This window comes from Halichondria panicea, chromosome 8 (genome assembly GCF_963675165.1).
Source record: "Halichondria panicea chromosome 8, odHalPani1.1, whole genome shotgun sequence".
NCBI lineage: Eukaryota > Metazoa > Porifera > Demospongiae > Suberitida > Halichondriidae > Halichondria > Halichondria panicea.
Window position 1 is genome coordinate 2,758,047 of NC_087384.1, and position 14,945 is coordinate 2,772,991.

Genomic DNA, 14,945 nt, shown 5'->3' on the forward strand with positions numbered 1-14,945 from the left:
TCAGATAATTGTCATCCACACTGCTGCAGACTGTGAATCTTTCGTTAGCATAGCTGGTTATAAAGGTACATGTAGCTATCAGAATGCTATCAGATGGGTGAGAAACCTTCAATTCGAAGTTCTATCTACTTCCTTCAATCCACTTCCGTTTGTTGTGACGTCATTGTTTTACTGAGCATATACATATATATACGTCGTTATTTGGCTAGTAGTTAGCGCATGCGCAAGCAGTCGATACCATGCAGGCCCATCTCTGAGAGGAAGTTGGCGTGGGGTCGAGGGTCTAGTTGGTGCCTTATTTATACCTAACCTTAACCCCCCCCCCCATATAAGCTTCTTTGCTGACTCTGCTGTGACCACTGCCGCTTTAAAATCTGATTCTCCGTATAGTTTAGGTAACCGTTTTTCGTATCAGTAGAGCACCCACAAAAATTTAATTTTCCGGCACAATAGAGCTGTACGAATATTAATGAAGGTAGTATGGAGGTAGTTCGTACGAACATTTGCACCGACGAAAATTACCCGCTATACTGTGCAGTTGCTGCGGTTTCCATGTTAATGTGTATGAATTACTACATAATTTTGATTTGTACAACAATCTGGTTGTGAGACGTAAAGCTGCCAAACGTTTAGCATTTCAGTGCTGTAGGCGTAGCCACACGAGGAATATGATACAGCTGACTCTGTGTGTTTTGTGTGTCAGTGTGCATGTATGTGTGTAGACTCGCAAGCCACTCCCTTTTCTCTGATTGGACGGGGGCGGGAGAAAAGGGACTAGTGACTCTGGGCTACAGCTTCTGTCTCTACCAGAATTTGGGTAGAGATTATTCATTGGTTTTCCACGTGATCCAAAAATTGCGCGAGGTTAAGTAGAATTGCGTAGCCTGCAAAAGTGCCAAGATTTCTACGTTCATCAGCTGTTCCATGCTAGGCACAATTAACAGACACTGTGGTACAAGGATCTATAATATCAAAAGGCTGGCTAGATAGATCTGTGTACTTGTCTTTAACTTTGACTCTGCTTTTACGCATGCATAATTTGCACGTGACATTATTACTTTCTTGATTTCCACAGACTGTAGCCCAGAGTCACCAGTCTCTTTTCTCCCGCCCCCGTCCAATCAGAGAAAAGGGAGTGGCTTGCGAGTCTAGTATGTGTGTGTATTCCAGCTGCATGTTACTGCTCAATGGCTGCAATGCAACGGCAAATAACATCTTCTATAGGTACGCTTCTAGCCACGTTCTCTTGGATTTTGAATTGTGGATTTGCAAACTATAAAACTTCTTTCTCGAGTTTATGCATGGCTAGTTTTACTAGTGAAGGCTGTTGCGTGCGTCTCTTCAGAATCGTGTGTAGTATATTCTGTCTGCATACACGAGTTAGCCTTACACTAAAGCGCTTGCTATCGGTAGCTACAAAAGTCTGAAGAGCTGCTATAAGCTGTACATCAGGAAGCTGCCATGTGAACTCTGACCTTTTTGTGGATCCACTCATTACCTGAGGCGCGCCTTGGCGGCCACGGGTATAGTAGTCGTTTGGTTTGTCTGTTTGTCTGTTTGTAATATCTGGGTGTGCTTACCTGGATGCCTGCATTTGGATAGCCTTCACACAATAAGTTATTAGTTTTAACAATGGTAGATTTCGATGTTAGAGCTTTGTTGTCGAATAAAAGCGAGCAAAAACTAAGTAGCTTGAACTTGCACGTTGGCAGCTAGCTAGCTAACTGCACACGGCCTTTATTCGAGGTACTCTCCGTATTTACAGCTGCGTGATCCCGTACCAAAAACAGTGGAAAAGGGTCACTACAATAGAAAATCTACCTGTGAAAATACTTTAAGTTGTTTGTTGCTCTGTTAGCTGACTCCGGGATCTTACTCCAGGAGCCATACTTCTGAGACTCCAGGCTTCTTTGCTGTGATCTAGACTCAGGACCTAGTCCACTTCATGTACCACAAACTCCTCTCAATGTTTCAGCATGCCTCCAGTCTGGTTTAGTTTTATTGCTCCTTAGTTGCTGTGCTAGACAGCTCGGTCATACATCACTACATGCACTGCATTATATCACCTTTTGGTTTCTTTATAATCATGTCATCAGCTGAGGGTTTGCACTTTAGTGCTCTAGTTTTTTCAGTATTCATTGACATTGTTTATTGACAAGAAATGCACTGAAAATTGTATATACTGTAATTATACTGAACTCCTATGTCATATACACCTATAAATTATGTATGTATACACTGATATAGTTAAAAATCTTTGGTGCTTTGTGCTGTACATGGATGTATCTATATAAATATACTATATGTGTTATAAAAATACATGTTTGTAAGCTACATTTTTCAGCAAATACTAGATTTAATCTAAAATGACGCAACTTCTTCTTGCAATGCTTGTGTGTGCGAATTTGCTACTATGTGTAAAGTGGCCATGGCATCATCTTGTTTTTCGTTGTAATAGTTGAATGAAGTCACCGTAACAACGTAGCATTTCGTGAAGTCGGTGATTGTAAATGTTTCACTTGTTCCATAGCTTTCAATTTTGTGAAGTATCCTCCCACTACTTTGCTCTGATACTCGAACCTCGAAGTGATGCAATTCTTCTGAATTATGTATCGGTAGCTTCCAATCAACTTGTATTTTGTTTCTCCCGTGTGGTTCCCATCCTAGTTCCTCTGGAGCACCTGGGTATATGTCTGGGCTGGCTGTGAATTCCTCATCCGTTGTATCAATATTGTCATCAGCTCCTAATGCATATGCCACAGCAACTGGACCAAGTAGCATGGGTGCTGTAGCAATTTGTGCTGCTACTTTAGCAATCTTGCTTATCTTGGTGGTAAAAACTTTAAACATTTTTGCATCCTCAAGTCTTTTCTTGTTATCATTGTAGGAGCTTACACTAACTGTGTAGATTTTTGAGGATTCCAGATTCTTAAAAACGGTTGAGTGTCCCAGGGTTCGTCGCACTTGTTTTACTTTGGGAAAATTCGCTTTTGCAATGTTTCTTTCAGCAGCTCTTATGGCATCACCTGCTCTTAATCTGACCATATAGAAATATACCTCTTCAGGGTTTTTCTCTGGCTTTCTCCACCGAACCTTGACACTGTAACTACCTATTCTGTCAGCAAAAAGAGAAGAAGGTGCACCGGGGTGTATCTTGGGTGTAGTGGCATTCGTCTGTATTGGCTCACTGCGTTTGGTAGCCACGGCAATAACTTTGATGCAGTACTCTTGGCTAGAATACAAATTAGTGATTGCACATTCTTTTACGTCACTCTCAACACTAATAGGTTTGGTTATGCTGTGTCGGTGACTTTGGATTGCAGTGTATTCAATGCTATAGTGTGTAACAAGTGCTGGATGGATATCGGGTTCTTCCCATTTAACTTGTAATGTGTGAGCTGTGATGTCTGAGATCTGTATGTTCTTTGGTGGTCCTGGTTGTAGTTTTGAAACTGGTAACAAGAATGCATCACTTGAAGGGCTCCTTCCTTCACCATTTTTCATTCGAGTACGGAACCAGTAAGTTTTGATTTGTGGGTCTTGTAGATTAGGTAGGTCAATCGTTAGCATCGTATTTGTGTTTTGTACATGTTGCTCGGCTGTTAATACAACTTCTGAACATTTTGTTTCTTCGTTGTGCTCACATTCAATAATCACTTTGTCTACGGGACTTCCGTTCATTTGTTCTTTTGTTAACATTTTGATCCCAATTTCAGCGAACAAAGGTTTCCCAATGATAGGCTCAACTGCTATTGGTTTAAGAGGTTTGTCTGGGGGAGCTCTCTTCGTTGTAGTCTCTAATGTAATACGATCTCCAACACGGATATTTATAGTTGTGTTATTCACAGCTTGTACTCCAAATTGATATGTGGAGAATGGACTGAGATTATTTACTGTGGATTCATAAGACAGAGTTTTATTCAGCCTTTTTTGGTTCACTATGGCATTTTCTAGTATTGTCCAGTTATGATCCTCTGTATCTTTAATGAGCACCTCATAGTATTTAGCTGCATTTCCGTTTAGTCTTGGTACGTTCCATGTTAGCTTGACACTTCGAGCCTCTGTTGTGCATTCTAGTTTATCCGGGACACCAGGAGTCACATCACCAGAAGATAAACCGACTAAGTCACTTTCTTGACTCTTTCCTACCTCATTGCTTAGACAAATACTGATCCAGCATGTCTCATCGATATTGACTTGTATTTGCTGCTCATGAGTATTGTTCTGTACCATTGCTTCATCTTTATTTTGCTCAATCTCATAGTCTTCTGTTAGTTTTGTAGCTGCTGTATCATAGCTGTAATAATTAACATGAAGCTGTGTAACTTCTCTCCCACTCTCTTCAACTGGGGGTAGATGTGCTTTCAATATGAATTCTCTTCCTCTTGGTATCACAATTGGTGGCCTTGGCTTTAGTGGTACAGAGGGTGGTGTGCGTACATTTAAAGTAGCTTCCTCAGACATTAGGCTCCCATTTTGAGCCTGTACAATGAATGTGTACTTAGTGTTGGGTCGAAGTTCAGACACAGTACATGAATATGTTTCTGCATTTGCTTTTTTAGAAGTCCATGTTGCTCCTTTAGCTTCTTTGTGCTGTATCTGGTACTGCTTTGATGCTAGTGGGTTAACTCTTGTTTTTTTCCAAGAAATTGTTATAGAAGTACTTTTTGTTGTAACTGCTTTAAGCCCTTCTGGTGATCCAGGAAGCATGCTTTCAGGGTGTACCTCTATTGGTTGACTTGGTTCACTTCTTCCAATCGAATTGACAGTTACAACACGATAGCAACTAATAAAAGATTCGGTGAGATTGATTAATTCTACAGGCAAATTTACATTTGCTATATCACTCTGACTTGAATCTATTAGTGGGTGCTCTTTGACTACAGTCCATTTCGTAGCTTGTTCAGCTCTTTTAATTTGTCGCTCAATATATATCTTGTTAACTGGGCTCCCGTTTTCTTCGTCAGGCTTTTGTCGGTAGAATGTTATGGTTGCTTTGCTGGCTGAAGTAACCCTGATAGTTGGTGGGTGTGGTTTGTCTGGAATGTCGGCTAGTGTTCGCACATGTACAATACCGTATCCACTGGCTGTCCTGTACCTCTCATTTCTAGCATAGACTCGGATGGTGTATTCAGTATATGGGCTTAGTGACGTTAGTTGCAGAGATCTCTCACCACGTCTAGCGATTTTTTTAGACTGATTTAATTCTTGATCATCTCTCTTCTCCCAATATTGAATTAAGTAGCTGTTCACTGCTCCTGGGTTATGTATTGGAAGATCCCAAGTCACTTGAATTTGTCTTGCAATAGTATTGGTTTTTATGTTCTCTGGTTTTCCTGGTATCATATCGGCTATATCCAGTTGGGCACTGTCACTCGGTTCACTTATTCCAGCTTCGTTTTCTAATTGTACTCGATAATACAACTTTTCCTCATTGTCGTTACAGTTTACGTGAACCTCCAAAGTCTGGAATTCTCCTTGAGAAGAATCTACTGGAAAATTTTGAGATTCCCAATTTGGTTTTCTGTCACTACGTCTGCTGACAATGATGTTTTTGACTGGACTCCCATTTTGTTGTGCATCTGACAACATTGTAACCATAAGTTTGACTGTTTTCTCATTTTGTGGACTTATTTGGGGCATTGTTGGTTTTTCGGGTTTTCCAGCTTTTGTCTGAAATGTCACTTCAGTACTATATTCACCAAGCCTATTTTTATGATCATTAAATCCTTGTACTTTCATAGAGTAGTGTGTTTTAGGCCTAAGCATTTCAAGTTTGAACTGATTAGTATGAACCTTTTCTAGTTTAGTGTCACCTCCTTTTCCTTGCCATTCAACATAGTAGTAGTTGACAGCATCAGTGTTTACTAACAGTTTCTCCCAAGATAACATTTTATTTTCTGGGTCCACAATTACGTTTTGTGGAGGTCCCGGAATTTGAGAAATCATGTCATGAAACACTTTGTCTTTGGCTGGTCCAACTGCTTTCTCGTAGTACTGTTCTTGAAGTATTTCTCGTTTTGTTGCTCTTGTTTGTATTTGCTGTTGATAGATTTTTTCAAAAACCTCCTTGCAGGTGCTCTCAGACTTGTCTGTATTGGGTTTTGTGAAATGAGATATGTATCCTCCCAATACTTTACTCTGATCTATGTTTATTATCAATTGCTCAAATTTCTCTAGCAATTGCCTCTTTCTTGTTTGCTCATTCTTTTGATATATTTCATCTGTGTCCGTTACTTCTGGAATCAGTCTGTGTAGCTCAATCGTGAAATATCTCAATATATTTGTGTAAACTCTTTCATGTACTTCAAATAGCGTGTCCGTCGGTTTTACAGTTTCAATTGGATGTTTGCACGTATTTAAGGGACCTTTTATGCTTTCTTCGAGTCGTTTAGAATGTGTTTGTTGAAGAACTTCAATATCTCCTTCTTCTAAAGGAAGATTCTGGTCTACAAGCTCGCTCATTTGCTTGTAGTACTTATTGGTTAGGTCAATTGTTAGTTGCGTTAATGTTACCTCAACTGCTTTCTGATAGCTAACCTCGAGATTCAAAGCAGTGTCCGGTGTGTTAAGAGCTTGGACGTACTCATCCAGTAAAGAAGCCAGCATTTGTCCGTCCAATACTGAAGATTGGTTGAAACCTAGCTTCAATGGTGTGTTGTTGACTACATGTCGCTTGGCTGAGTCTATGCTCGTATAAAAATCTGGGTCAATAAACTTCATCTTTTTTGGATTAGTAATACCTGGACCTGGTGGTGGAATCTGCAGGGACTCGATTTTAGGGAAAATTACTCTTACACTGCTGACAGCTCTGTCTCTAGCGTTTGGTGGCTTATCGCCTTTATTATTTGTCACTAATATCTTTTGGAGGACATAGTCAGTAGCTGATATCTCTTCACCATTGTCATCTCTACATTCAAGATTAGAATCTCTCATCAGCCACATAAAATTTGGGAAGTGTTTCTTGAGATAGCTCTTGTGCAAGTCATCGTGTTGGAGAGATTCACTTATCAAGACTGATTGAGATAGTGTTGCAAAGCAGCTGTGATGATATAAGTTCATATTAAATGCATTGCTTACTATAATTATTTTAATGGGATCGATTTAGCGTTTTCAGCTTTCTCTTTTAGAGTATTCATTTTAGCAGATTTGCAGAAAATTCATTAGAACAAATAATTATGTGTCAATGAAACGATGTATACAAGTATGTGAGTTTTTTAAGGTGGAATGGAAGGTTTGGTGTGACAGAGAAGATTATAGCACTATATAGCCTCATCCTATGCCGATTTAAATAAAGAATGGAAGGGAGAAAAATACGGCCTATTCTATTGCGTTTTGGATCGTGCCTGTGTAATTACCTTGGGTTTTGCGATTTTATATTTAATTGATCGACGCTCACAAACTTTGCAACTATTCTAGTAATACGGTATGGATTTTGGCTGATGGCCGGCTGTTATTTTCATCCCTGGCTTTATATCCAAGAAACACACCTTAATTGACCTCAGTCAGGGCTGCACCCTCAAGTTTGATCATTCATTGGTGGCAGAACATTGATAAATTTTAGCCAGTGATAAATACTTATTTTCATTCCTGAAATCCCTACAGTAAGTTGTGGGAATATATTCATGTAGATCATGGGCGTGAGGACCTATGTGCATGTAGCAATGAGGGCCTGAGTAACCATGCATATAAAGATACCAAATCGGCGTTATGTTGCGCAATTTCTCTGGTATAGCCAACACGTGCAAGCTTCACTTTTTCTCGCTGCTTATTCAATAACAAAGTCTACCCTACATTAAAGTGGTATTTCAGGCTATAGTAATATCCATGGTATGCTATAAGTATATTATGCTGGTTAGCAAAACCCAAGTTCACGAACAAGACAGACGAATTCAAACAGACAATGTACACTGACTATAACTTGCGGGCTACCTACGTGCCTGCAGGGATTGTGTATGCATGATAACATATGACACCAATTGCATAATTTTAATCTATACGTAACCTTTACCTTCCAAATATAAGTGTGATTCTTGGACAATTGCTTACATATGATTATCTACACATCCTCCGCAGTGCTCAAAATTGCTAGTTTTTAGTGCTGTTTCGGTTAGGGAGAGATTTGAAGAAGATCTACGGCTAGGGTCTAAAAATTACACTGAGTAAGCTTGAATAAATTGTCCAACTTTTGATAAGAAAAATTTTTCTTATCAAAAAGTCTTCAAATCTCTCCCTAACCGAAACAGTACAACCTTTTCACCTCACTTGAAATACACATTTTAAAAACAAAAAAAGAAATGTACCACTAATTGACCTCAGGTATGTACATATAGTAATAGTCAGAGCTGGGCATGTTCACAGTTTCAAATTGTTAATGAATGATAGATTGTGCAAGACCTGATCTAAGCCTTCTTTAGAGTGATGTGCAAGACCTAGATCTAAGCCTTCTTTAGAGTGATGTGCAAGACCTAGATCTAAGCCTTCTTTAGAGTGATGTGTAAGACCTAGACCTAAGCCTTCTTTAGAGTGAATCCTATAGACGTTTAAGTGCACGGCATAATGTGGCAGCACTTGTAGATCTACCAGTAATCTGAATTTCAGGTAGTCGGCTTTTCAAATCATCTCAATGACGATTAGTTTATCGTGAGATCATCTAGACAGTATTCCCTTGGGCTGGCTTTATTAGCAGACACATCTCCAGTGTGTTGAAATCTATCAACAACCCTCCAAACAGTAGCTTCAGCAACAAACAATCTATCTACTGCTTCCTTAATGGTACAGCAATTGACAAGCCTTTGCCATATACCATTCTCCACCTCAGATCCTCATGATAGGATTTTGTACGGCCAGGTTCCCCCATTATTACTTGGTCTTGCACAATCAATCATTCATGAACTGTGAACATGCCCAGCTCTGACCATTACTATATGTACATACCTGAGGTCAATTAGTGGTATATTTCTTTCTTTGTTTTTAAAATGTATATTTCAAGTGAGGTGAAAAAGGTTGTACTAAAAACTAGCAATTTTGAGCGCTGCGGAGGATGTGTAGATAATCATATGTAAGCAATATCGAACCTTGCATGAAATAGCCAACTATCTAGATGTTGTGGCAAAGTACCTTAGCTGGAAACTGTTGGTCTTTTCACTCCCTAACCGATTACCCAGAGCACTAAAGTGCTAACCCTCGGCTGTTGACATGAATAAAAATATATCTAAACCGGAGGACTGGAGTGTCAATAATAAAGAAGCAACACACTACTTTTAATAGAGACCTATAGCTTCAGCTGCAAATAATTGTGTATACATATCTCTACGTACCTCGAATAAAGATTGCGTGGAGAGCTACAAGTTTAAGCTAGCTTTTGCTCGATTTTATACGACAACGAAACCTTATAAACATCGGAAAAAAACTAATAACTTGCTGTGTGAAGGCTATCCATGCTGTAAACGCAGAGCTATGGTATCCATGTGAGCAGGCTCATAAATTACTAACAGACAGACACAAACAAACAAACCAACGGATTACTATACCCGCTGGCCGTGGTACGGCCTCGGGTAACAATTGTTTACTATTCTATTAATCACCATAAACCCACCACCTTATGTTGCCATGGAAACATTTTTGGATATGTAGTCATTCTTTTACCGTATAGTGCGAAATTTTCGAGGGGGTTAATTTTTGTGGGTTAGCAATCCTACACAAAATTTAAGTCCACGAAAATTGTTCTTTAATTAATTACCTGCTGTAACGTGCAAAGATTAAAAGGCGTGGCTTCCGGTAAGCAGTCATTCCAAGAACGTTGTGCAACGCAATGCTGTTAGAGGTCATTCCACGAAATATAAGTGCCTCGCGCTATACGGTACATGGTTACATTATACACAATGGTATCAACACATTTTCTTTGAAATGTTCCAATCATAAGATCTTCACATTTACATGTGCAAGTACAACTACTCACACATTAATTTTGTGGTATTCTGCTCTCGAGACTGGATGCACTGTATATACTCGTGCAGTTGTATATAATTATAGTGTGTACTAATATAATACGTAGAACTGCCCTTGGGTACAATTGTAACCGTGGTACAAATAACAGTCAACTATAAAACATGTGTACCTCATTTGCTGGAGATCTGTTTCCCTGATTGCTCCCGTGGTATTGTATATTAAACAAGAGCTCAGTAGGGTGACGAGAATGAGGATACTCATTACTTCCTCCCTGGAGGAGCTGTCACTTGCCTGAGCAGCGTCTGTACCCTCCGTATCGAGTAGTATTAGGACGTGGTCATCGAATTCTAATACATTTGTGGACATCCAGATTCCTCTAGTGCAGGGATCCATAGAATGGCTCACTTCGAAATCATCTCCACTTAACACTCTTGACAAGAAGTATGACTTTCCGGTTCTATAAGGGCCACATATGCTCAGAACAGCAACTGGTTTTGTAATAGTACGTAAAACTTCTATAGCTTCCCTATTCACAACGAATGATTTGCTTTTTTGATTATGTGTGACAAGTGGTATGGATTTGGCGGTTTTTTCTGCCAACTTTCGTTTTTTAGGATATTCTAGAAAAAAATTGGAAATAAAGGATAGACTCTTTATGTAATAACACATCATGCTATACCTTCTGGCATGGCTGGCTTTTTGGTAGGCTGCTGTTTGATGGTTGTCGGCTTGGTGGACATCTTACTTTTTGAAGGTCTTTTTAAAGTCACATCTGATTTTTGATATGGATATTAAATCATCACTAAACAGTCAAAAATTCTATACCTTCGTGTTTTTGCTTTTGAGTTCTGTGATCATATGCCTGATCTTCCTCATCACTGCTTGTTTCTGCACCTGTACCTATAATTATGCATGCACCGTTATAAACACCACTAATTGTGCATGCATGGTTATCTCACAAGCTTGTCTAAAACATGTACTCTATTACTACTGCTAACCTTGAATAGGAGGCACCTTCATTTCTATAACACAGTCTGAGTCGGGCTTAGATGCCATAGTGTATGATTCACTCTCATACGGTTTGCACGGCACACAAGGTATTCTCTTTGCTATTATATACTTTTATCAGGAGTGTTCATACACTTCATACACTCCTGCTTTTATATTCATTGTGGGAGGATTCCATGCAGGAATTCTTTTTAATGGTATTCATATTCGCTATAAAGCTCCCCTACTGAGTTTACTATATACGGTAAAAAAGCTTAAAATTCCCATGGAAACACTGTATATCCCGTTGTTATTGTAAGCAAAATTTTATAGTTCAGAGTTTATAGTTCAGAATAATGGGGTAGCCTTAGTAGGGAGAAGGAGAGCCTGCATTGTAGCCAACTCATGTGTGTTTGTCGTGTTTTGCCAACAGTAAGTGACGCCAGTTTTTTTATAGCATGTGGTGGTGGCATTGCCCAGACCCTCAGTTAGTAACAGAACGATAGGAATAAAGGATCTCTATGCTCCACTTCTCTTACTCTTTGTTCGTATGCTCGTTTCTTGATGTTTTCGTGCTTTGGATAGGTGGTGGATAGTGAGGACATTCGATTTGAAGGGGCATGTGGGTTCAATATACTCTGGCATCAAATCACGTTTTCTCAAAGCAGCTTCCCCAAAAGCCGTTTTCAGCGATGTCTAGATGAGCGCAATCTGTTGTTTTGGCAGAGGCACCAGAGGAGGGTTCACCTGTAATGGGTTGTAAGTCTGAGACATTGTGGCACACTCTTGACATCAGTTGAGCGGACATATCGCGAATCTCATTGTGTTGGGTAGATGGGAATTCGTTTTTCAGAGTAAAATCCTTTCCACAGGCACAGGTGTTTATACATTTGCAAACATCCTTATTATTATACCGGTATTCGTATGACATTATGATCCTTGACTGATCTCTAAAGTTAGTATCCAATTTTCTGCTGATTCACAACGGTTTTCACTGACAAAACATTGTAGTGATACAATCATATAACGTTTGGGCACTCACTCTCTTTGAATAAAGGTGATGTGTTGTGTACTTTAAATGCCAATTTTAGCCACTATGTTCGTAAAGTCATAATTATGATCATTCATGTAGCGTTTTCGACTCACTTCTATTTATAAGTTTGTGTTGTGTACTCCACACATTTTGGCTAGCTAAATGCATACCTAGTTCACATACAGGGTGTCATACATGGGGGGGACCCCCCCTCCTCAAATTTGCTTTCTCAGGTACTGATACAACTTAGCCAATCAAAACTCACCAGAATTCACCTAATTAACAACAATTTTCCAGGGGCATCCCTGGGTTCCCCTAGCTGACGACACACTCTGTGTGCCCTATTTCCCCCTCTATTTCAAAATCCTGTAAAACAAACACCCTGACATAAATTATGTAGTAGTTTTTGGACTGTTTTAACACTGCCAGAGACAGCCTGCATTAATTCATGAACCTGCAGTTGCAGCTTTTTTGTACTCTAAATGACAAATCACATTTATGACACTTTTACAATGCAAGTTGTGGACATGTTGCGGGATAGACAGCCTGCACTTACAACTGCATGTGTTTTCATTATATGTGGATGGTCTGTATGTTCCATTAACTGAGCCACACCCATTCCCCACCCCCTTCAGTGGCTGGCATCTCTGTTAAGGAGCACCTTGAGGTGAACGTTGTCCCTCTCTCTGTCAGTCTCACGGCCAAGTTCTACCAAACTATGCAAGACTTCTTCTTCCCTAAAGCTGGTGATAGCGACCAGACGGACCGTGATCACGGCCACCTATTTGCACCCTCAGGAATACAGCGTGAGTTTACGAACACACTGGAAGGTTTGTATCTGTATTGTACACTAACAAATCTAGTATCTATGGGTTGCAATAGTTCGCAGACAGTACTTATAGCTTACAAAGTATAGAATTATAATAGCCGTTACCTTATATATATGTATAAAGTTCACATAATCAATATCATAATCCACTACACACACTCGTCTGAATCTCACACCCATACAGCCTCTCCAGCATTTGGCGAGCCTCCACAAGACAGAAGCAGTCCTCTCTTGTCTAGGGCCTCTTCTATTCGTAGCTCTGTCATGTCTGTCAACTCGTCTGTTACCGTTACAACAGCCACAAACCACTCCCCACCAACATCACCTGTGCCCAAAGAAGTACGTTCACTATGATCTCATTGGTTGCCTCTTGGTTGCCTCAAAGTTAACAGTTATGTCATTGCATTCACAATTCTGAGCTATAGTATAGCGGGATATTAGCGTATTTAGAGCCTTAATCTGCAATCTGCAAAATTATTAATAGGCCATCATTATGAGCTGTACAAGAGTACTTAACTTTCGTAGTTTATGAAAATTACCCGCTATAAAATATACTCTATTTGGGAAACAAGGCTATAATCAATCAATCCGCTACTAAAACAGTAATCAACTGATACATAGTTATGTGAACACTGGGATGTAATTTAGAGGTTAATTGGTCCCAAACTATATTCATACAGCAATGATTTGTGTGGCCATGCAGATGGTGTTTGCAATGAATGTCCCTACACATCTTGTGAATGAAAAGAAAGAATCCGTAGAGTGTTCTTTGGCTGGAGATTATTTTAGCTATCCTGTGTTTTACCAGATGGTATACAGTTCCCCTTATCCAATCACTGACACCATGACAATGTTTTCCTAGACTAGTACAGTGGAACCTCCCATAACATATCCTCCCATCAGAGGAAAACTTCTCTCTCTCTATAAGATGGTACGGATTGAAATCACTATAATAATTATAAGTACACAAAAGCAACCTCCCACGAGTGGATCTTCTTGATTCTGGACAGCGGACAAGCTTTGTGCTCCCAAACTGACTATAAATAAAATCTGTGCAACAACTGCCTCTTTTTTTTACGAACAAACAGGAAACCACACTCACATTTTATGTCCAATATAGTAGAGGTCATTTTGTAATGTTATTGCTATTGATTTCAGCAACCAGTTCCTTAGCTTCTTGAACTAGAAATAGGGTCTATAGAGACCATACATGAACATACTGTGATATAATAATTATGGCTATGATTATAAGCAATTTGAATGAACCAGAGGACAACCTCTGAAAAGTATAGTCCACTGTGCTTTGCAGCTCAATACAAAATTTGGAGGTACGTAAATGTAAAACGTAGAAACTATATACTACTTGAGGTACTTGTAAACCTAACTGTGGTCTTGCATTTTAACATTTTTGCCCCGAAATTCTAAATGAGCTGCAGAGAGCATCGATCAGTGCTCTAAGATTATCGCAAGACCATAGCTACGTATACCAAGACACTATTCCAGCAAAACAAAATTAAACAGTCTTGACCAATTTTGCCATACTTTTTATATCAATGGTTTATTAGCACCATACACACGCTCTCTCTCTCTCCCCCTCAGGTCAACACCAACAAAACTTCAAGACACAGCAAACCCACCACAGAGGACGCAGTGGATAAAATGAAGGTAATTGGTGTCGCTGTGAAGTTGTTCTACTAATAGGCAGCATGAAATCTTTGTAGGTGCCGAATGTACTCAATTAATTTATGGCCATTGTGTTCACTATGCTAGTAAGTGGAGTGGTAGAGGTAGCCAATATTCAAATGTATATTGTTCTCACAGGAAAGAGCTAGTCAGATCAAGACATTTATTTATGTGAAGATACCACAGTGTGCCGTCTGTGTCAACTACAAGGTGAGAATGGGTTCTGTTGCGATGGAGAGTACTATTGACCTCTATAAGAATATGTATCCTCTCCCCTATACACCCAGAGTGAGAATGTGAGTCTGAAAGACATTCAGAACGGGAGGTTCACAATCCCCACTCTTGAGTACCACAACAAGAACTGGACCTGGACGGACATGCTCATGGAGGTCAAGAAGGACATCAAGACCGTCATCGTACAGCAAGTGAGTGAATATCATGTGATAGAAAGGATTCTAACTT

The 14,945-nt window shown here is 39.7% G+C and overlaps 2 protein-coding genes across 3 annotated transcripts in view; one reads left to right on the forward strand and one right to left on the reverse strand.

Moving 5' to 3' along the window:
* The window catches only part of LOC135339627 (bridge-like lipid transfer protein family member 2), a 45,853-nt gene that overhangs the window by 29,308 nt on the left and 1,600 nt on the right, over nucleotides 1-14,945 (forward strand). Inside the window, exons 49-53 of one of the 2 annotated variants that reach the window (XM_064535780.1) lie at nucleotides 12,607-12,777; nucleotides 12,985-13,139; nucleotides 14,400-14,465; nucleotides 14,622-14,693; nucleotides 14,771-14,908. In XM_064535780.1, coding sequence (XP_064391850.1) covers nucleotides 12,607-12,777; nucleotides 12,985-13,139; nucleotides 14,400-14,465; nucleotides 14,622-14,693; nucleotides 14,771-14,908 — 602 coding nt within the window. Of the gene's footprint in view, nucleotides 1-12,606; nucleotides 12,778-12,984; nucleotides 13,140-14,399; nucleotides 14,466-14,621; nucleotides 14,694-14,770; nucleotides 14,909-14,945 lie in introns of those variants that run through there. The other variant, XR_010396028.1, reaches the window with a different exon arrangement.
* On the reverse strand, nucleotides 2,145-11,114 carry LOC135339632 (titin-like). The gene is made up of 5 exons (XM_064535796.1): nucleotides 10,950-11,114; nucleotides 10,777-10,851; nucleotides 10,631-10,723; nucleotides 10,121-10,571; nucleotides 2,145-7,042 (listed from the first exon to the last, which is right to left on the reverse strand). Exons 1-5 carry the CDS (start codon nucleotides 11,005-11,007, stop codon nucleotides 2,362-2,364), a joined length of 5,358 nt encoding a protein of 1,785 aa, XP_064391866.1. The 5' UTR covers nucleotides 11,008-11,114; the 3' UTR covers nucleotides 2,145-2,361.